The sequence below is a fragment of the Nicotiana sylvestris genome, chromosome 8 (genome assembly GCF_000393655.2).
Source record: "Nicotiana sylvestris chromosome 8, ASM39365v2, whole genome shotgun sequence".
In the NCBI taxonomy this organism is placed as follows: domain Eukaryota; kingdom Viridiplantae; phylum Streptophyta; class Magnoliopsida; order Solanales; family Solanaceae; genus Nicotiana; species Nicotiana sylvestris.
The window spans coordinates 181,422,981-181,447,438 of NC_091064.1; the positions used below are offsets into that span (position 1 = coordinate 181,422,981).

The window sequence follows — 24,458 nt, forward strand, 5'->3', positions numbered from 1 at the left end:
TGATAATTGTTGAGTACGACGCATAGGCAGGTGACGAGTATCTATACATTGGTGTCTAGCATGACCGTGAGTCTTTATGTTGTGAATATCCTGATTTTGTTGTATCTTTCATGCCTTAGTGATAATTTCTTTATGTTATGAAAAGCTTGTGAAAGAAATTATGACCTTTGAACTTCGAAGAGCATTTACTCGAGTTATATTACAAAGTATGAAAGTATATGAAATGATTGAATCCTTTGGAGCGTTGGCTCAAATGGTAAAGTGAGTTGAGAAGTAAAAGTGAAAGAAAGAGAAAGAATTATTAAATTGCTCCCTTGCCGGGATGTTTGTTGCTTTGTTGATTATCTCCCTTGCCGGGATGCTGAGATTATTGATATTGTTCTCTTGCCGGGATTTAACTGTTTAATTGTGTTCCCTTGCCGGGATTTCTATTATTATTTGTTTACTCCCTTACCCCTTTGTTTGTGATTGTTGTTTGGGTGAGGAAGATCGTTAAAGCACGAAGGGTGATGCCGTGCATTGTTTGCTATGGTGAGGAAAGAGTGTAAAGCACGAAGGGTGATGCCGTGCCGTACAATGTACCATTCTGTACCGATTATCATTGACTATATGGTGAGGAAAGAGAGTAAAAGCACGAAGGGTGATGCCGTGCACACTTTTGTTATAAAATATTATTTGGTGAGGACGAGAGTAAAAGCACGAAGGTGATGCCGTGCACATTGTTATTATATGATTGATTTGGTGAGGACGAGAGTAAAAGCACGAAGGGTGATGCCGTGCAAATTGTTGATTTCTGATTCTTGATGATATTCTAGTTATGTTGTTACTTTCCTTACTTGATGCTTTCTATTCAGAACCGTTACCCCCCTCCCCCACAGCATGTTTCCCCTTTCCACATTTACTAGTTATTTCTGCATTTTTCTTTCCGCTGTATATATTTAAATTGCACAGGTTTATTTGGTAGTCTGGACCTAGCCTCGTCACTACTTCGCCGAGGTTAGGCTAGACACTTCAGCACATGGGGTCAGTTGTGTTGATACTACACTTTGCACTGTGCGCAGATCCCGGCACAGCTTACGGACAGTAGTTGGAGGGCTTCCTTCAGTCCACCCGAAGACCCAAGGTAGACCTGCAGGCGTTCGCGGGCCCTGGCGTCTCCCTCTATCTCTATTCCCTGTTTCATTTTCTTTCGTTCAGAAACAGTTTATTGTATTTTCTTCAGGCCTTGTTTGTAGTGACTCTTAGACAGTTTGCGACACTGTGACACCAGGTTTTGGGTATTGAGGTTTTGAAAGTTGTAATAGACGTAGTCTTGAGTTATAAAAATTGTTGCCTTCCGCTTATTTATTTAATTCCGCTGTTTTCATGTTATTGCTGGTAATTGAAAAAAAATAATTTGTTAATGAAAAAGGTAGTTAAGGGTTGTCTTGCCTAGCTCTCATTAGTAGGCGCCATCACGACTCCCGAGGGTGGAAAATTCAGATCGTGACATAACTTTAGAGACGGAATTGCAATCACAGATGCATTAGCTAAGGAAGTAAAAAACAAAGAAAAAGATTATAAGCCGGAGGAACTAAAACTATATGCTGCATCGCCGTTTTGTGTACAACAAATGCTGGCCATGGACATGAGCGGGACTAGTAAATGCTCAAAGGAATTATCTATTTCTGCTTGTAATATGCTAAAAGCAATGGGCAACCAAAATATCCCTAGTAACTCTATTTTGCATATAGGTCTATCCCAAAACAATGTTACAATGAGTGACCTTAACGCTATGTAATGTTGTTTTAACTAATATATATATATATATAATCCTATTACTACTCAAAAAAAAGAAGAAAACATTTGAAAGTGCATGTGCCAAAAGACAATTGCTGCACGTGAAATTGTAAATATGTCACTTTCACGTGACATCGGCAGCTGTATATCTTTTTGAATATTGAAAGAGAGCTGTATTATTCATTGGATTTATAGAAATATACATGTGTATTTCTCGTAAAAAATTGCAAAAGGAGGAACAGACATGTTGACCATGAGGTGCCTGGTTATCCTTATTTATAATAGTCGGGTTTTTTTAATTAGTTTGGTTTAATTTTTCGGTTTGGTGTGATTTTTTGGTTCGGTTTGAACACCCCTAATTGTAGCAAGTCAATCCATTAGAAATCTAGTGATCTTTGCTTGATGCGGTAGGATTGAACTTCATCGTTATTTGATAAATATTGAAAATTTGACACTTTAAAGTTTTCTGTACCTATAGACAAAATGCAAAAGAATTAGTAACAAAGAGGTTTATTTGTCTTAATAAAAAGTCCATACCCGACAAAGTAAAAGTGGCTACCATGATATTAAAAATAGTCACCTTACTGGACAATTCGACTTCTTCTCTTTAGCGAAAATTTATTCCTTAGATTGGTTGTCTGTATAATTAATTAATAAGAGGTTTACATATAAATTTTAGGGTAACATTGGAAATTTAAGAGTTTAAGTTTTATGCGTTAATAATATAATAAAATATTTATATAGTCCCATAACTTAGAAGAAAATTACATATAACTCTATTTAATAAATAATACTCCAGGTAAACAGTTAAAATATATTAAATTACACTCATGATGTAAACAATTTATTACAATATTATTGCATGTAATTTAAATCGAAAAGCCAAAAATTTAAGTAAGATTTCAGTTTAGAAATCAACATGCAATTTTCTCAAATTGAATATCGTTGTAAAAGTTAATGTTCGAGTAAATTTCCTTCATATACCATTTTTTTTTATTTTGTTCTTTATAAGTTTTCATTTCCTTTGCTTTATATTATGTAATGATTTTTAATAAGCTATATAAAGGTACTCATATAGGAGAAGTTAATGGCTTTATATATATATATATATATATGTGTATAATTAGAAGGCAAGTAAGTTGTCAGTCCTCACTTCCGCTTTCTCCAAACTGTCGCTACATTTTCCACTCAATATTCCAAATGTTGAGCAAGAACTTGGTTTCCATGGCGGTTCTTTCCTTCTTGGTTGCGTTCCTAGTGACAACAGTGATGGCCCAGGCGACAATGCCAGAAAGTGGCGCTTTAATTGCCGCGCCAATCAGATATAATTATTATGAGGAACAATGCGAAAGGGATGTAGAGGAAATAGTGTGGTCTACTGTGCACAGAATAGTGGCAATGCAACACAATGCACCAGCACAACTCTTGCGCCTGCTCTTCCATGATTGTTTCATTGGGGTATTTTTCTTAGTCTGTAATTTCTTTGTGCTCCATATTTTTTTTTTCCTTTGTTGCAATTTCCGAATTCTTGATATGTGTTTTTCTTTATCTTTTTGAGCATTGTACATTGGATTCATTTAATCGGGTGTTTTATGAATTCTAGCATTAGGTTTAATTTTTCTTCTTTTTTGGGGATGTGGATGGGGATGGGGAGGAATTGAGCCTCCTATGGAGGTTAAGAAAAGCATTTAGGAAGTCATAATATATGGTGTATATGATGCTGGTTTTTCGTCTTCTTAAGCCGATGCTCTATAAACAGAGGTAAGGTCTGCGTACACACTACCCTCTCCGACCCCACTTGTGGGACTATGCTAGGTTGTTGTTGTTGTTGATGCTGGTTTTTGCATTTCTTACTGGTATTCTTGGTTCTTGTTCATGCCTTATTTCACTCTAATATTTTCCTTGCATGTAATGAATATGACTTCATTTTAATTTCCTCTGACATTTCTATAATTAGCCTTGAAAATTTTCATCTGTTGCATTGTAACCTTTTAATTCTTCATATGAATTTATGTGTTCTCGTGCCTTGTGTTAGTCTTTTCTAAGTCAAGGATCATAACTGCTTCGATCATTCCTATTTTTAATAAGTGCTCTTAATGAGTTTAGAATACTTAGCATGTAGTTTTATCTGTATTGTTCCCGCGTACATAATTCTTTGGATGTTCTATTCTTTCGTGTCCTGACCAGTAATTCCTGATGTGAGCAGTAATGCTTGTATTTCTGCAATGTATTTGTGGGTGTTTTCTTTCTTTTTAATTTGCTTTTTTATCTTAATTTGTGTGCCATGTTCTTGTCATTCTTCCTATGGTCTCATGTATATTTGTGCCTCGTGTAAGTTGTTTGATTTCGATGGAAGTTCCAACTGTAGATGCTCTTTGAATTTCAAATGTGCACTCTTATTCTAATTATATATTTTTCAGCATTACCACTCTTCTCGTATTGCTTACTGAGTTTAGCATTCCCTTTACTTTATAGGAAGAGTTGTAGATGTTTAATGTCAATGAACTTTTTATTCTTAAATCTCAATAGCCACTCTAAGACTCTGACAACTACTAGTGTCACCTGTGAAGACAGTCGCAATATCTTTGTCTTTCCTTTCTAAGTTTGTATGTTTATGTAATTTCTTACTCTGTTAATTCCAGGGCTGCGACGCATCTGTTCTGCTTGCTGACAATAGTAAGAATGAGACTATTGAACGCGAGGCAATCCCAAATAGGACACTGAAAGGGTTCAATTTCATCGACATGATAAAAGACGAAATTGAGGAGGCATGTCCTGGGGTGGTCTCTTGTTCTGATATCCTTGTCCTTGCAACAAGAGATGGCATCGTTCTGGTATGAGTCTGGCCTTGTTCTTTTTTTCTTGTAGTAACTACCTGAGGTTTCCTTTTAATTTTTTTTTTATTCTTTTACTGATTTGTAAGTGTAATTCATATGATCTTGTTGTGCATATTCAGATGTTCCTAGTACATAACAAACACTTTTGATACCTTCATCATGAGAATATATAGTTCTGATAATAAACTATTCATCATGAGAAGTTTCTTCTAGATTTTTTAGCCGAATGGCTATTATCAGTGTCTATTTCACAAGTTCCATTGGACCTATCATTTGTTGTCTGTCACCTTCCATATTTCTATCGTCACTAATAAAGTAAAATGTGAAAAATGCTCTTCTCACTCGAATGAATCTCTTTCCAGTGAAACTGCCACTGAAAACTACATCAATCATCTTATCTTAATTAGAATTTCTATATATTCTTTGTTTTCATATGCATACCTACACTAGCCATTGGCTGGCCAATTCAATCCTTACCTTCATTCAGGAACTCTTTACGAACAAAATCTATCCTAGAATTCGCTTATAGCAGTTTCGTAAAGCTATATTATTTTAAATAAAATATGATAAATGCTTCCATTTCTTCCTAAATGACCATTGACAAATATATGTTGTATGCAGTAAAAAATAAAGCTGCAGTTACAGCCCTCATACAGTAACAAAGATTGAAGAGTAGCTCTCGTATTTCATCCCAATAAACTATTTCTTCTCTTCTATGCCTTTGTTTTTTTAATCCAAGTCTTCTCGAGTTATAACCATCAATCTTTTTTTTGTTTTGAATAAAATTTATTTTAGAAGTACCTCTCTAATATTTATTTTACTTTTTGTTATTTCAGAACTTCCAAACAACACTATTGACAATTATGTTAGCTTGTCTCCTTGTTATTGATTATTTTGGATAATTGTTTCTTTCACTACCGAATTTTTTTCCCTTCACCTTTTAGTCTCTGACCCTTTTTATTTTATTTTTTTATATATTATTATTTTTGGGAACTGTGGATACTGTGACTCTGAGGCTATGCTACTCTTAAGTGTCTATTTTACTGAATTTTCCACAAGGATATATTGATATGACTTAACAAAATAACTATAAATCACTTCACCACCTCCCAGAAAAGATAAAACGATCTCATACAAAATAGTATATGAAAGTGACCACTTAGCTAGAGACGTACTTCTCACTCTTCTTTCCACTTCATAGATTGCGTACTTTTGCTAGTTGTAACCTTGGCAAGGCATTGTTCAGGCTGGGCACCCCGTGAAAGATGGTTATGGCGATTCGATGACAGTGTGGGTGGGAAGGAAAAAAAGAAATTCTTAGGGGAGCCATTTTTGTTGGTAGAAAGTTCATTTATGATTTTATTGAAATGGTGAGGAACGAGTCATTCGAAGAAAGTCCATGCTAGAAATTCAAAAGGTTATTTTTGCAAGTGGGTGAGCTAGTTGCAACGAATTGATTAATTAGGAGTCATTATAACTCTTTAGCTAGTTCATTAGCATAGCCCAAGCTTACAAGGTTTTGATACACCGAAACTGCATGAGTTACATATGTTCCCATATAGCAGTACATACTCTTGGATGTTTTAAGAATGAGATGGTTGAACTATCAGTTTGATATAAACATAAAGAGATGACAGCATCAGCATTAAATGCTTAAGCACTTTAGATGAGAACTACTTTTATGTGCTGGAAAACAGCTGACTTTCAGAGTCATTGGCCATAAATTTAGATAGAGTCAACAAGTTTAAAACCTACACCAGTAAACTCAAAACAATAGTTATTTTATACAAGTTGAACACTGGAAAGATGCTTTTTAAGCATGAAGCAGAAACCAAAGTATAAACAAGGTCATCAAACATTTAAGACAAAAAGGCTCATCAAATTCTCGTTCAAGAAAGCAATTTGATTTTTGATTCTTTCAAGCTTGAGTTTGATAGAGACATGAAGTTAGGATAAGTGTTCTTCAATTTTTTTTTTTAACATTCTGCAATCTTTCCTTATTACGTGCTTTTTCCCTATATCTTAGGCTGGCGGACCATATTATCCTGTGTTAACAGGCAGAAGGGATAGTAAGGAGTCATTCTTTGATGAGGCCATGGCTGAAATTCCGCGACCAAATGGGAATATCAGCGAAACTCTTAGGTTGTTTTCCCTTAGAGGATTTGATGAGAGGGAAACAGTGGCACTCCTTGGTAATCTTTCTGATCCCATTACTTTACTCTTCATACCTGCACCTTATTTTTGGAATATCCATTTATTGAAATTTTTCTGTTCTTTTTTTCTTACACCTGAAGGGGGACATAATATTGGGAAGATTGGTTGTGAATTCATTAGGCCAAGGCTCAGTAATTTTATGGGGACAGGTTTGCCTGATCCAACAATTCCTTCTGACTTCCTTGAAGAGTTGAAGCGAAAGTGTCCAGAGAATAACAACACCATCAACAATATGTTCAGTGAACGTATAGCTAGGAGTCTGAGTGAGTCTGCTATGTCATACTCCCAGAGACTATCCGCATTTTCCTCAGTTGGAGCTTCATTTGATAATCACTACTACAAGACTTTGATGAGAGAAAGAGGGCTACTGTTTGCTGATCAACAGTTGATGGCGAATGAAAAGACTGCAGCAGTTGTGATTGATTATGCTTTGGATGATGGGACTATGTTCCGAACAGAGTTTGCTCATGCCATGGCTAAGTTGTCAGATTTTGGTGTTCTTACTGGATCCCAAGGAGAGGTTCGGCGTAGCTGCTCCCATCTGAATTCTAACTAGTAAGAGCTACTGCATTCATGTACAATATGGTATAGACTAGTTATACTTCAAAGGAATTTGACTTGTTGGCTTAACAAATAGTACTAAATTTCTTCTGACCATCACCATGAAAAAACAAGTGCTAAATTGCCAAAGCATTTACGGTCTTATCCCATGTCAACATCTTCTTTTACTGCTTCGTATTTCAAATACACAAAATTGAAGGAAAAGTATGAAACTTAGATTTGGTTAGAATGATACAGAATGCTAAAATTCTTGGATCAATTCTTGATTAACTTGTTATGATGGCCCTTATTTCTGCAATAATTAGACCAAGAGTTCATGTCAGTATTTGTCGTAAATTCATGCGGCGAGTAAACTTCATAAACAAATATTTGTAAAATCTTATACTGTGAACATCATAATCAAGATTTGCGTTATTGTATCGGATGCATCACCTAATGCTATGTAATTTTCTACTATACCGAAAACAATTATTGAACAAAGAACTTTAAAACATACCTATAACTTGTTAACAATGATGGATCAATATACAATAATCATAGATTGAAATCAGATCTGAATGGGGTGGCAGATTCATATATAGATAATCATCTATCTAGAATTTGCCACGCCAATCAGATATAGCTTCAATGTATGAAAGTTTCTTCATCTTTCTCCAAGATTTAATTGTTCAAGGGCTAGGCTATATGGCTATTTATAACAAAGGCAGCGCCTACTTTTTCTTTTCTTTTTCGGAAACTAATAAGTTGTGCGTAACTCTTACGTTGAAATTTCTAACTATTTTCCTCTTTCTCTAGGGTTAGTTTTCCTTCCAAAAATGTCTATTTAGCAGCGGCACAGCCTAGCCCTAATGAGATTTTTTTTGTTTTTGATTGAAAGCTTTTGATGTAGCCCTAATAAATATCTAATGTCGCATTATATAAGGCATCTGTAGTTCATACATTTTTTTTTACTTTGTTGGTGCTAAAGTTGTTGCCCCTTTTTTACACGAAATAATCAAAATTAAGAATTATATTATATTAGTAACAAATTCTGAATATTATATCAGCTATGGAAAAAGTCTTTTAATTTCTTCCTCTTATATTTCTAATAAATCTGACAAATGTTTACAATGAAATATAATTCTGAAACTGTAGTTTTCTAACAGAAAGTAAGAAATATTTCCAAATAATTTGTTGGTGTTCTCAAAGACGTTGTCATTAATTCTGACATTATTAGTTTCTACAGAATTATTTATATTTGCTGTGAAATTATATTTTTCAAGAACAATAGATGAAACTGTCGTTTCAAGTATTATCAATTTTACTATCGAATTTGCATTCTTAAAGGCATTACCAAAGGTAGGCAGCTCTTTCTCAATTCTTATGGCCGTTTGGACATAAGAATCTTTTTTACTTTTTTTCGAAATCAATGTTTGGCCATAAGATTTTTAATTTTTACTTTGAAGATGAATTTTGGAATTTTTCGAAAATATGAAAAACTCCAAAAAGCTGTTTTCTAAATTTTCACTTAGATCACTCACAAAACTTCAAAAACGACCCAATATTATATTCATGTCCAAACACAACTCTAATTTCCAAATATTTTTTTTTTTGGAATTTTATGATTCTTATGTCCAAACGCCCACTTACAAATTTATATTTTATAGAGGTGGATGTGCGGGCATAGTAGGATGGATAAGATTAGGAATGATGATATTCGGGAGAAGGTGTGCGTGGCTCCCATTGAAGACAAGATGCTGGAAGCAAGGCTCAGGTGGTTCGGGCACGTTCAGAGGAGAAGTCGAGATGCTTCAGTAAGGAGATGCGAACGACTGGTGGTGGAGGGCTCGAGAAGAGGTAGAGGACGGCCTAAGAAGTATTGGAGGGAGGTGATTAGGCAGGATATGACGATGCTTCAGATTTCCGAGGACATGACACTTGATAGGAACATGTGGAGGTCGAATATTAGGGTTGTAGGTTAGGAGGTAGTTGAGTCTTGTCTTATGCCATAACTTTGGGAGACTAGTTTGGTAGGGATACTATTTTGCTTTTGCTTGATATCAATTTTCTTGATTTCATGTTGTTCTCATATATATATATATATATATATATATATATATTTTCTTTCATATTATTTCTGTGGTGATACTAATATTGTCTTCTTTTGTTATTTTGTCTTCTTGAGCCGAGGGTCTTTCGAAAACAGCCTCTCTACTTCTTCGGGATAGGGGTAAGGTCTGCGTATACCCTCCCCAAACCCCATTAGTGGGATTTCACTGGGCGGTGCACTACCTGTTATCTATCTTTCTATCTATATCTATACCTCTATCTATATTTATCTATCTATCTATCTATTTATATCTATATCTATCTATCTATATTATTATAAAAGCACGAATAATTTATGCTAAATGTTGAACGACTAAAATATCCCTTAAACATTAATCGACTTTTATAACCTTAAAAATTTATATAATTTAAGGATATAATTGTAAATTATTTAACGTTAGAATTCTTTTCCGATTTAAACTACACTATACGCCGATCTTATAGTTGAAGTCTCTTACAAGTAACCATCGCAATGGGATTGAAGCCTTTCTTATTCAAACATTTGATTCCTTGTGGGATTCTACCACAAATTATCTTAGTATTTAAAGGAAGCTGGAAGTCAATGATTTTATACAAAAGGTTCCATGCGAAATTGATGCCATAGGATGATTGCTACTTTAATAAATTGTGTATTTGCTTCTTGATAGGGTACATATTCCATAAAAGTAGTGGTTTCTTATTTAGCTTACCAAGGCTAATTTTATTATCTTAAATTCCATTTAATGTACGCTCCTTTAATCTATTTTATTCTTCATGTTTTAGATTCTTAGGGTAATACATATCTTCTTTGGTGGTAAATTAACTTTATGTCTCTACTAACTATTCTTGAAATTTCAAATTATGAGAACATTAACGTTTACAATATTTTGCCAGTCTTTTAAATTATATTTTACGTACGTTTCATGTTGATAGGTTGCAAGAGACTCGAATTACGAGTTACTCGAAGATAGTATTATCATAAATTCTTTATTCTTGGTTGTTAAATTATTTTATTCTAATATATTCTACTATTGGTTCTTGATACGTATGTATTTGATAATTTTTGCTTTGATTTTATTGTAAATATCATTATGTTAATTTATAGTCCAAAATAATATTTTCTTAATCACCTGTTTTAGAAATTTATTAGATATAATAAAGCACGTTAATTATGAATATAATTATAATATTCAATATACTACACAATATTTTTTTTCTATTTAAACTGCAAGTTTAGTTCTAATTATAATATGAGTCAAACATGCAACAAACTCCCAATAACTCCTACAAAGTTGCTTCGCTTCTTATTTTGGTATGTATCAAATATAATTGATCAATTAACTTTAGACTACACCTATGAGATAATCTCAAACCCTTAAAAACTTATTCCTAATCTATATGGAATTATAATATCATTCAAGTATCCTCCTTATTGCTAAAGTTCTAAAGCCATACCAGTTAGACATGAATAAAAATATTTTTAAACACCTTTAACTATAGACAACGAAATTACATAATTAGATGCCACAAGTATATATTTTTACAAAGTGCAAGTCTTGTTGATGTCTCGCCAATCAGTCCTAGACCAACGTATAGTTAACATGGGAAACAAACTTCAAATTGGCTCCCAAGTCCAATGGTAATAGCAAGAAAAATATTTTCATCATTAAGTCATGAAAATGTAAGTTGTGAAAATACATGATGGAAAGAGATGTCTTAGCAAATAAAAATAAATATGTCGATACTAAATAAGTTTTTGATAGTTACATTTTCTGGTAATAGCAAAACACTTTTCAATTTTCACTCCACAGAAGATGATACCAATAACTTTTGCCAGAAATAATACTTACATATTTTGAGACTATATGACCTTCACTATACATATTTCTTGAGAAGATTATTATACCAAACTTAAAAAGATCTTCTTCATACATAGGTTGATTTTGAAGACAAGGACACCCATCATGATAGTGATATGAACTTTAGATCCCCCAATTGCCTTATATAATGATACAATGCGTATAGAGGTTAGCCAATAACGTTATATATGCAAAAATTATAATGGACCAACGTGCTTTAGGTATTATGTCAATGTAATAACATTGATTTTTAACATTTCAAAGATGTAGCATTGTATCGATATCAATTCTTTACAAGGATTCTTTCTTCTTGTATATTCTAATATAATTAGTTTCTTATCCCGTCACATAAATAATTGATTGAAGATTTACGTGCAACGCACATATATAGAGACTAGTATTATTATAAAAGCATGAATAGAATGTTGGATTACAAAAATAGTCCTAAAATATAACTATACTATTGGATATAATAATATTTTTGTTATTTTCCTTTTTTGTTTTGAATTTACTTTGATTTAAGAGAAAGAGCGTGTCTAGGAATTATATTCTAATTGGTTTATGATTTTCCAATTAACTTTTCCATCTTTTAATTTATGTAGCGTTTGAATCGTCCGTTATTAGGATTTAGGAGTAGTTTCAAAGGATATAAAATACCGACTTTATGAGCGGACAAGGGAGAGAATGTAGGACGGGGAATTTAACTAAAGTTATAATAATGTCTAATTTATTTTCAAGAAGATAAAATACCTAGGGTATTAGGACCGAGGATTTAAAGTAAAGTTTTTTTAATGTTTAATTTTAATTTTAATGAAGATAAAATACCTAGGGTATTAGCCGTGTTATTTATTTTCAAGGGAGAGAATGTACGAGTAGTCAATAGACAACTTGTGCTGGTATAAAAATCATAGATAGAAGCAAAATATTGAGCGACAAAAATATATCAATTTTTAAATTACAATAATTCGGATGAAGACGAAATATACCTATTTGATTTTACCACACATGTTACTATTAAATGAAGATTTTTTTTCTTTGAATAACATTGTAATTATATCGATTTTCAGAGTTCCAAAGAAAACTTTTTCAGGTTGGGATTCAATTTTTTACTCCCACCGTCTCAAATTATCTATCGTGTTTTTGTTTTACACGCCCTTAAGAAACATTAATTAGGAGGAAGGTTGGACTATTTTATCCTTCTTTATGTTTTAAGATATAATCTCTCTTCATTGAATATTTATTCTATTTATATGTTATCTCCATTTTCAAGAACAATTATTATTAAGGGTAAACTGAAAAAAAAATAATTTATTCTGTCCTGGACTTCTAAAATGCTAAATAATATGAGACAACTATTTTAAAAAAACATGACAGATAATTTGAAACGTAGGAAGTAACTTTAATTAACCAAAAATAGAAACTCTAAAAGTTTCAAAGAAAAACCTTATTTCTGTTGGGACTCATTTCCTTCTGTTAAGTAACCACTAATTAAAATTTAAATCTTCGAAGTCAAACTTTATTTCTGTTGGGGCTAACTTAAGCAACAAGTAACTAAAACCACTAAGTTCTAAAGTAAAACCTTTTGGTGGTGGAATTTAAAATACACAATTTCTTTCCTTTTTCTATTTGCATCGTACTTCTTTCACGAGTCATATATTTATTTGCTTGATATAAACATTCAATACGAATAAGTTCTAACCTAATTTTATATTGGTATTTCATTACTAAATTACTTCATTATATTTTCTTATGTGTGTCTTCTCTTTGAATACTAATATCCGGTACACCATCTTCTAAAACTGACGCAAAATGAAATATCTTATCATGAAAAAATATTTCTCATAGTAATATTTTTCAATCTATATTTTGCAATAATTTTAGGGGTTACACGTGCGAGGCACGTGACATAGAGACTAGTCTATATCTATATTATTATAAAAGCATGAATACAATGTCGGTTTACAAAAATAACCTTATAATATTAAGCATAATAATTTATAGTAAAAGGATATAACCGGAATTCTAGACATTAATTAGCCTTATAATCCTATTAGTTTTAGGACATATACTACACGTTAGAAATCCTTCATGATGAATCTCACGATCTCACCTAACCTATGAGCATTAAATTGGCACAATTAAAAAATGTTAGTAGTTTTACGACAAATATTTCAAAGAAATAATATTCTATTATTTTGGACTTCACAAATATTGTTAGAATATAAAAACTACCAGCAAGCAAAAAATCAAATTGATGTATATGCATTAGTTTATTTCCTAAGCATTTAAAACATGAAAACCAAAAACACGTCAAAGAAATATGCTCTAATTTGATCAATACTATATATATATATATATATATATATATATATTATTCAGGTATTTTTGAAGTTTCTATTACTAATTTATTTTGAAAACATATTATAATGTCCTATTACTAATATAATTTGATAATGTATTATATTGTTCAAATCCATTTAGAAATAAAGAGAGTCTATATCTTCTGTATACTATTATAAAAGTACGAATATAATATTGATAGACCAAACTAGCCATAAAATATTAAACAAAAGAACTCATAGGGAAAAGATATAACTGTAATAACCTATTTTTTGGACTACAATACCTTCTATGTTAAGTTTTATAATATTTTAAATTAGTGAAATTTTGTCTATTACATTCTTATTAAAAATATGTAGGAATGTTTAATAAAATCAATTTCATAAGAATCCTCCGTATTGGCAATGCATTCTCACTCCATAATATCCAATAGCAAGAAAAAATAAAAGTAATGTTAAATTGATTACATAAAACTTTGAAATTGAGAAAAAAAACTTTCTCACGATATATTTTTATATTATATTTGAACTATTTTTCTACTCAAATAACATTTTTTTAATTAATTTTTCGTGTAATGTTGAAAAATATACCAATTATGAAATAACAACTAAGAAACTATTTAAGAATATTTAAGAAAGAGAAAGAAAAATGATTCGTAAGAGTCAATAGCACTAATAATTCTGGAAATATAAAGATCTAAAAGTGGAACGTCAGATCGATCTTTTTACTCTTTGAAAATAAAATTTATTGTGGATAAAATTATAATTAAGACTAAATATTCAAAAGAAGAGATGAACTAATGTTAAGAATCTAATCAACATAAAATAAATTATTTTTTTATGTTAAGACCAAATAATTAAATCTTTCACTTAATTATTTAGCAAGAGAATCCCATTCAATTATTTTTAAATTCATAATATGAGTAAAATTATTTTTCAAGTTAAAAAAAAATCTTAGGGTACATAAATTTATTCCATAAAAAAGAGCGTTAAAGATTAAAAAAACTAATCACATAGTAAAAAAGGTTAGCATATTATTAAGAATCAAACAGCCATACAAGTGCCTGAGGAAGCACAATCAAAGCTAAATCTTGAAGAAAAACAAGCTTTCAAGACTATATTATAAAAATCGACTCTGGTATAGGGGGATTATCCTTTGTAGATGCCTTGGCGGAATCGAAATAATTTTTCTATGTCGTGCATTACTTGCAAATATCATATCAAGAGGCATGATACTGTTCGCAATAATAGCAAGTGGTGTACCTGTCACGACCCGAATTTCCCACCATCGGGTGTCGTGATTGCGCCTACTATCGGAGCTAGGCAAGCCAAATATTTAAAACACCTTTCCTGCTTTCTTTCAAACAATAAAATAAACGAGACAAAATCTAAGGGGAAGACTTTAAATCTAAAGTAATTGAAAACCAAAAGTGCGGAAGTTTGAACCAAAATGCTACCCAGAGTCTGGTGTCACTAGCTCACGGACTACTACAGAATACTACAATCAATGTCTGAAGGGAAAATACATCATGTTTGTCTGATACAAGATAAACAAACAAAAAAAAACATGGAAAGGGACTTCGGCCTGCGAACGCCAGCTAGGCTACCTCGAGAGTCCCTGGACTGAAGATAGCTCCCAGAAGTCCTACTGCTGCGGTCCGTAAGCTGCTCCCTGATCTGTGCACCAAAAATGCACAGAGTGTAGCATCAGCACAACCGACCCCATGTGCTGGTAAGTGCCTGGCCTAACCCCGGCGAAGTAGTGACGAGGCTAGACAGTACCTACCACAATTAACCTGTACAGATATATATACAACAAGTGCAAGAAAACAATAACAAGATAATACAAAGTAAAACTGGGAGGGGACATGCTATCGGGGAGTAACAGATAAAAATGAAATATCAGAACTAAATAGAAGAAACTCCGGTTTCCATGATATATATATATATATAGTGGACGACATGCCACACGATCCCATAATATCATATATAAGTGGACAGCGTGCCACACGATCCCATAATATCTTATATAAGTGGACGGCGTGCCACACGATCCCATAATATCATATATAAGTGGACGGCGTGCCACACGATCCCATAATATCATATATAAGTGGACGGCGTGCCACACGATCCCATAATATCATATATAAGTGGACGGCGTGCCACACGATCCCATAATATCATATATAAGTGGACGGCGTGCCACACGATCCCATAATATCATATATAAGTGGACGGCGTGCCACACGATCCCATAATATCATATATAAGTGGACGGCGTGCCACACGATCCCATAATATCATATATAAGTGGACGGCGTGCCACACGATCCCATAATATCATATATAAGTGGACGGCGTGCCACACGATCCCATAATATCATATATAAGTGGACGGCGTGCCACACGATCCCATAATATCATATATAAGTGGACGGCGTGCCACACGATCCCATATTATAGTTCATAATATCTGACTTCATATAGTAGACCCCTTCAGGGGAGAATAACAACTCAATACCTTTAACCCGGCAAGGGTACAACTAACAGCCCAAAATATCCCGACAAGGGAGAATATATATATCAGTCTACACATCCCGGCAAGGGAGTATTCACAACACATTCTCCTTTTAAATCATTTTTCCTCAACCGTTCACATTATATGAAACTTATCAAATAAACAAGGAGCTTGTGTCACATTATTCGAATTAAAAGCAATCAAGACTCACGGTCATGCTAGACTCCGGCGCATAGATAACCGTCACCATGCCTATACATCGTACTCCACATTAGCAAGTAGCAAATATCATCCTAATCATATTCCCTCAAGCCAAAGTTAGAACAAACACTTACCTCGAATGCTCCAAACTCAACTCACGCTTCTAGTATAGCTTTACCTCTTGATTCCACCACCAATCCGCTCGGATCTAGTCATAAGTTACTTAATCACATTAATAATTACTAAATGAATCATCCCCAATGCATGAAAATAGATTTTTCAAGGTTTTTCCCAAAAAGGTCAAAAATACCCCCGGACCCACGTGGTCGAAACTCGAGGTTCGGACCAAAACCCGGTTACCCATTCCCCCATGAATCCCAATAGATGATTTGTTTTTAAATCGGACCCCAAATTGAGGTCCAACTTCTCAATTTGTAGAAAACCTAGGTTCTACCCAAAACACCCAATTTTCCCCATGAAAATCTTTGATTTGAAGTTGAAATTATGTTAAAAGATGTTAAGGAATAAAGAAATTAAGTTAGAAATCACTTACCAATCGTTTTGGAGAAAAAAAGTTGTTTGGAAAATCGCCTCTTAGGTTTTGGGTTTTTGAAAAGTGAAAAATGACTGAGATTTTCCGAACTTGTATACCTTTCTGAGGACCTGGCGCGGACCGCACAAAAATGTGTTGCGGCCGCGCCGAGTGGGAGAAAAGTGGGGCTTCTCTGAACCCTTCCAGCACGGACCGTACTGTTTTGATGCGCGGCCGCGCTGGCTAACCTGAAACCCTAGCCCTCAGACTCAGCCACGCGGACCGCACAAAAATGCATCGCGGCCGCGCGGCTCCAGCGCGGACCGCGTGGAAATGATCGCGGCCGCGCTGGTGTCTGCAACACCTGAACCTGCATTTTCTTAAGTCCAAGACCTCCCGAACCCCATTCAAAACTCACCCGAGCCCTCGGGGCTCCAAACCAAACATGCACACAACCTTAAAAACATCTTACGGACTTACTCGTGCGATCAAATCGCCAAAATAACATCATATACATAGGATCAAGCCTCAAACACATGATTTTCTTTTCTTCAACTTTCATAACTCAAATTCTCCATTTTTAGTCCGAAACATGTCATATGACGTATGTTTTTAGCCAAACTTTACAGATAGTGCTTAACACATATTTAAGACTTGTACCGGGCGTCAGAACCAAAATACGAGCCTGATACCTATATTTTCTAACTCCTTTTCATATCAAATTTCAAAAAAAACAATTTCTTTCAAAAATTCATTTCTCGGGCTTGGGACCTCAGAATTTGATTCCGGGCACACGCCCAAGTCCTATATTTTTGTACGGACCCTCCGGGACCGTCGAATCACAGGTCCGGGTCCGTTTACCCAAAATGTTGACCGATGTCAACATTATGCATATTAATACCAAAATTCATCAAATGTTTCACATAATTCACATATTCTAACATAAAAACTTTCCGGCTACGCGCCCGAACTACGCACGCCAATCGAGGCAACTAAAAGCGAGGTTTTCAAGGCCTTGCAAGCGCGGAACAAGGAAGAACTACGATGATGACCCTTCGGGTCGTCACATTCTCCACCTCTAAAACAACCGTTCGTCCTCGAACGGACAAAAGAAAGAAGTACCTGAGTCGGGAAATAAATGAGGATAACGGCTCCGCATATCGGACTCGGACTCCCAGGTCGATGCCTCAGGAGGCTGACCTCTCCACTGAACACGCACCGAAGGAAAACTTTTCGACCTCAACTGTCGAACCTGCCGGTCTAGAATAGCCACCGGCTCCTCTTCATATGACAGATCCTTGTCCAATTGGACAGTGCTGAAATCTAACACGTGCGATGGATCTCCGCGATACTTCCGGAGCATAGACACATGAAACACAGGATGCACAGCTGACAAGCTAGGTGGCAAGGCAAGTCTATAAGCCACCTCTCCCACACGATCAAGAATCTCAAATGGACCGATGAACCTAGGGCTGAGCTTGCCCTTCTTCCCAAATGTCATCACGCCCTTCATAGGCGATACACGGAGCAATACCCGCTCACCAACCACGAAGGCAACATCTCTGAACTTGCGGTCTGCGTAACTCTTCTGTCTGGACTGAGCTGTACGAAGTCTATCCTGAATAATCCTGACCTTGTCCAAGGCTTCCTGAACCAGATCCGTGCCCAATAATCGAGCCTCTCCCGGCTCAAACCATCCAACTGGAGACCGACATCGCCTACCATACAACGCCTCGTACGGAGCCATCTGAATGCTGGATTGGTAGCTGTTGTTGTAGGCAAACTCTGCTAAAGGAAAAAACTGGTCCCACGAGCCTCCAAAATCAATGACACAGGCTCAGATCATGTCCTCAACAACCTGAATAGTCCTCTCGGACTGACCGTCCGTCTGGGGATGGAATGCTGTACTCAACTCAACCTGGGTGCCCAACTCTCGCTGAACCGCTCTCCAGAAATGCGAGGTAAACTGCGTACCCCGATCCGAAATGAAAGATAGCGGCATCCCATGAAGGCGAACAATCTCCCTGATATAAATCTCGGCTAACCTTTCGGACGAATAGGTGGCTGCAACAGGAACAAAATGCGCTGACTTGGTCAGCCTATCAACAATGACCCAAACTGCATCAAACTTTTTCCGAGTCATCGGAAGTTCCAGTAACGAAATCCATCGTAATCCTCTCCCACTTCCACTCGGGAAGTGCAATCCTCTGAGATAGACCACCAGGTCTTTGATGCTCGTACTTAACCTGCTGACAATTCAAACATCGAGCCACGTGCGCAACGATGTCTTTCTTCATCTTACGCCACCAATAGTGCTGCCTCAGATCCTGATACATCTTCGCGGTGCCCGGGTGAATAGAATACCTAGAACTGTGGGCCTCTGCTAAGATCAACTCTCGAATCCCATCAACATTGGGCACACAAACTCGCCCCTGCAATCTCAATACACCATCATCATCTAAGGTTACTTTCTTGGCACCTCCACGCTGCACCGTGTCTCTCAAGACACATAAATGGGGATCCTCAAACTGCCACTCGCGGATACGCTCTAATAGTGAGGAACGAGCAACCGTGCAAGCTAACAATTTACTAGGCTCAGAAATATCCAACCTCACAAGACGATTGGCCAAGGCCTGAACATCCAAAGCAAGCGATCTCTGGCTGACTGGAATATAAGCAAGACTACCCATGCTGGCGGACTTCCTGCTCAATGCATCGGCCACCACATTGGCCTTCCCCGGGTGGTATAAGATAGTAACATCATAATCCTTTAGCAACTCTAACCACCTCCTCTGCCTCAAATTCAACTCTTTCTGCTTGAACAGATACTGAAGACTCTTGTGATCAGTGTAAACCTCACACGTCACGCCATATAAGTAATGCCTCCAGATCTTCAAGGCATGAACAATGGCTGCCAACTCGAGATCATGAACCGGATAATTCTTCTCGTGGATCTTCAACTGCCTCGAAGCATAGGCAATGACTTTGCCTTCCTGCATCAACACTGCACCAAGCCCACTACGAGACACATCACAATAGACCGTATATGGCCCTGAACCTGTGGGCAAAACCAATACTGGTGCCGTAATCAGAGTCGTCTTAAGCTTCTGAAAGCTCGCCTCACACTCGTCCGACCACCTGAACTGGACACCCTTCTGGGTCAATTTGGTCATAGGGGCTGCAACGGATGAAAACCCCTCCACGAACCGACGGTAGTAACCTGCCAACCCCAGGAAACTCCGAATATCCGTAGCTGAAGCTGGTCGAGGCCAGTTCTTGACTGCCTCTATCTTCTTCGGGTCTACCTGAATACCTGCTGCTGATACGACATGACCTAGGAATGCGACCGAACTCAACCAAAACTCGCACTTTGAGAACTTAGCATACAACTGACTATCCTTTAGGGTCTGAAGGACCACTCTGAGGTGCTGCTCATGCTCCTCCTGACTGCGGGAGTATATAAGAATATCGTCAATGAAGACTATCACGAACAAGTCCAAATAAGGTCTGAACACTCGGGTTCATCAACTCCATGAACGCTGCTGGGGCATTAGTCAATCCAAATGACATGACCAAAAACTCATAGTGCCCATACCGAGTGCGAAATGCTGTCTTAGGGACATCAGACGCCCTAATCCTCAGCTGGTGGTAGCCAGATCTCAAATCTATCTTTGAAAACACCCTCGCACCCTGAAGCTGGTCGAATAAATCGTCGATCCTCGGCAGTGGATACTTATTCTTAATTGTAACCTTGTTCAATTGCCGGTAATCGATGCACATTCTCATCGAACCATCCTTTTTCTTAACAAACAACACTGGCGCACCCCAAAGTGAAACACTGGGTCTAATGAAACCTCTCTCAAGCAAATCCTGCAGTTGTTCCTTTAACTCTTTCAACTCCGGCGGGTCCATACGATATGGCAGGATAGAAATGGGCTGAGTGCCCGGGGCCAAATCAATACAAAAGTTGATATCCCTGTCGGACGGCATACCCGACATGTCTGAAGGGAAAACCTCAGGAAACTCCCGAACAACAGGCACAGAATCAATAGAAGGGGCCTCCGCACTAGAATCGCGAACATACGCCAAGTAGGCCAAACATCCCTTCTCGACCATACGCCGAGCTTTCACATACGAGATAACACTGTGGGTACAATGACCAGAAGTCCCTCTCCACTCTAAACGGGGTAAATCCTGTAAGGCTAAGGTCACGGTATTGGCATGGCAATCCAAGATAGCATGGTATGGGGATAACCAATCCATCCCCAATATAACATCAAAGTCGACCATGTCCAAAGGCAACAAATCAACACGGGTCTCCAGACCCCCAAACACTACGATACAAGAACGATGAACTTGGTCGACCACAATAGAGTCACCCACCGGTGTTGACACATAAACAGGAATACTCAACGAGTCACTAGGCATAACCAAATAGGGTGTAAAATAGGACGACACATATGAATACGTAGATCCGGGATCAAATAGCACAGAAACATCCCTATCACAGACCAGAATAGTACCTGTAATCACAGCATCTGATGACTCAGCCTCTGGCCTGGCTGGCAAAGCATAACAACGGGGTTGGGCCCCACCTCCCTGAATCATATCCTTGGGACGATATGCTGCTGGTTGACCCCTACCTCTAGCGGTCTTTGCTCCACCTCTAAAACCTCTACCTCCACCTCTATGTCCTCTACCCCCACCTCTAGCTGGCTGGGCAGGCTGTGGGGCAACTGGTGCCTGGATCATCGGGCGAGAACCCTGCTGCTGCGAGCTGCTGGAAACTCGAGGGCAATATCTGGCTATGTGACTCACATCGCCGCAAGTATAACAAGCCCTCGGCTGCTGAGAATAATGAAGTGGTGGTGCACTGATAGGTGCTGATGGTGAACTGAAGAGCTGCTGGTCAGAATACTGCGGCTGAGAACCACGACCACCTGGTGTACCATGAGAAGCCTGGAGAGCTGACTGAAAGGGCCTCGAAGGATGGCCTCTACCATAAGAATCCCTACCTCCAGACGAGGTACCACTGAATCTACCAGAATGACGGGGCCTCTTATCAGACCCATGACCACCTCCCTGAGCAAGTGCCATCTCTATCCGGCGGGCACCATCTGCCGCCTCCTGAAATGAAATCTCACTACCGGCACTCATGGCCATCTGAACACGGATCGGCTGGGCCAACCCATCAATAAACCTCCGCACCCTCTCTCTATCGGTGGGGAGTATCACAATGGCATGACGAGCAAGATCAATGAACCGGGTCTCATACTGGGTGACCGTCATAGGACCCTGCTGGAGACGCTCAAACTGCCTGCGAAGAGCATCTCGCTGAGTAACTGGGAGAAACTTCCCCAGAAATAACTCTGAAAACTGATCCCAGGTCAATGATGACGACCCTGCTGGCCTGGCTAAACAGAAATCCCTCCACCAAGTCTTGGCGGATCCTGCCAGGCGAAAAGTGGCGAAGTTGACCCCATTGGTCTCTACAATGCCCATAGTCCGTAGAACCTCATGACAGCTGAATATGAAATCCTGAGCATCCTCTGAGGGAGTGCCACTATATGTAGTAGTGAAGAGCTTGGTGAAACGATCAAGCCTCCACAAAGCATCCGCGGACATAGCCGCACCATCACTGGACTGAGCCGCAATACCTGGCTGGGCTGCCACAGCTGGCTGAACTGCTGGAACCTGAGCCTGAGGAGCTGCCGGCTCTAGAGTACGAGTATCGGGAGTCTGAACTCCTCCCCCAGCCTGGGATGGGGCTAGAGCTGCGGGAAGCAAACCCGCTCTAGAAATGCCCTCCATAAAGCCTACCAGTCAGACCAAAGCGTCCTGAAGCACTAGAGTGGCTATGAAACCCTCTGGGACTTGAGCTGGGCCCACTGGAACAGCTAGGGCCGGAACCTCCTCCTCAAAATCGACCTGAGGCTCCGTCGCTGGAAATGCTGCTCGGGGCTGAGCCCTGCCCCGGCCTCGGCCTCTGGCACGGCCTCGGCCTCGCCCTCTGCCCCTAATAAAGGCTGCTGCTGGGGGCTCAGGCTGTTGAGCGGTAGAAGAGGAAGCACGTGTCCTCGCCATCTGCGAAAGAACAGAGTGGAAAGACAATTAGTACTTGAGAAACAGAATCGCACGACAAGAATGAACAAGGTGAAGTTTTCCTAACTCGGTAGCCTCTGCGGGATAAATACAGACGTCTCCGTTCCGATCCCTCAGACTCTACTAAGTGGACGGCGTGCCACACGATCCCATAATATCATATATAAGTGGACGGCGTGCCACACGATCCCATAATATCATATATAAGTGGACGGCGTGCCACACGATCCCATAATATCATATATAAGTGGACGGCGTGCCACACGATCCCATAATATCATATATAAGTGGACGGCGTGCCACACGATCCCATAATATCATATATAAGTGGACGGCGTGCCACACGATCCCATAATATCATATATAAGTGGACGGCGTGCCACACGATCCCATAATATCATATATAAGTGGACGGCGTGCCACACGATCCCATAATATCATATATAAGTGGACGGCGTGCCACACGATCCCATAATATCATATATAAGTGGACGGCGTGCCACACGATCCCATAATATCATATATAAGTGGACGGCGTGCCACACGATCCCATAATATCATATATAAGTGGACGGCGTGCCACACGATCCCATAATATCATATATAAGTGGACGGCGTGCCACACGATCCCATAATATCATATATAAGTGGACGGCGTGCCACACGATCCCATAATATCATATATAAGTGGACGGCGTGCCACACGATCCCATAATATCATATATAAGTGGACGGCGTGCCACACGATCCCATAATATCATATATAAGTGGACGGCGTGCCACACGATCCCATAATATCATATATAAGTGGACGGCGTGCCACACGATCCCATAATATCATATATAAGTGGACGGCGTGCCACACGATCCCATAATATCATATATAAGTGGACGGCGTGCCACACGATCCCATAATATCATATATAAGTGGACGGCGTGCCACACGATCCCATAATATCATATATAAGTGGACGGCGTGCCACACGATCCCATAATATCATATATAAGTGGACGGCGTGCCACACGATCCCATAATATCATATATAAGTGGACGGCGTGCCACACGATCCCATAATATCATATATAAGTGGACGGCGTGCCACACGATCCCATAATATCATATATAAGTGGACGACGTGCCACACGATCCCATAATATCATATATAAGTGGACGGCGTGCTACACGATCCCATATTATAGTTCATAATATCTGACTTCATATAGTAGACCCCTTCAGGGGAGAATAACAACTCAATACCTTTAACCCGGCAAGGGTACAACTAACAGCCCAAAATATCCCGACAAGGGAGAATATATATATCAGTCTACACATCCCGGCAAGGGAGTATTCACAACACATTCTCCTTTTAAATCATTCTTCCTCAACCGTTCACATTATATGAAACTTATCAAATAAACAAGGAGCTTGTGTCACATTATTCGAAT

The 24,458-nt window shown here is 38.0% G+C and overlaps 1 protein-coding gene across 2 annotated transcripts; it reads left to right on the top strand.

Annotated features, from left to right (window-relative positions):
• Positions 1-2,917: 2,917 nt before the first annotated feature.
• LOC138874553 (putative Peroxidase 48) lies at positions 2,918-9,422 on the top strand. 2 transcript variants are annotated; one of them, XM_070153199.1, is made up of 5 exons: positions 2,918-3,237; positions 4,422-4,613; positions 6,643-6,808; positions 6,911-7,385; positions 9,038-9,422. In XM_070153199.1, coding segments are annotated over exons 1-5 (1,092 nt in total). In that variant the 5' UTR covers positions 2,918-2,979; the 3' UTR covers positions 9,039-9,422. The 2 variants fall into 2 exon arrangements, with proteins under 2 accessions (XP_070009300.1, XP_070009299.1); XM_070153198.1 differs by lacking the exon at positions 9,038-9,422 and having other exon boundaries at positions 6,911-7,466.
• The last annotated feature ends 15,036 nt before the right edge of the window (positions 9,423-24,458 follow it).

Coding starts and splice junctions, on each gene's coding strand:
- LOC138874553 (XM_070153199.1), top strand. CDS start 2,980: ATGTTGAGCAAGAACTTGGTTTCCATGGCGGTTCTTTCCTTCTTGGTT. Junction 3,238..4,421: donor TCCATGATTGTTTCATTGGG/GTATTTTTCTTA, acceptor TGTTAATTCCAG/GGCTGCGACGCATCTGTTCT. Junction 6,809..6,910: donor GGAAACAGTGGCACTCCTTG/GTAATCTTTCTG, acceptor TTACACCTGAAG/GGGGACATAATATTGGGAAG.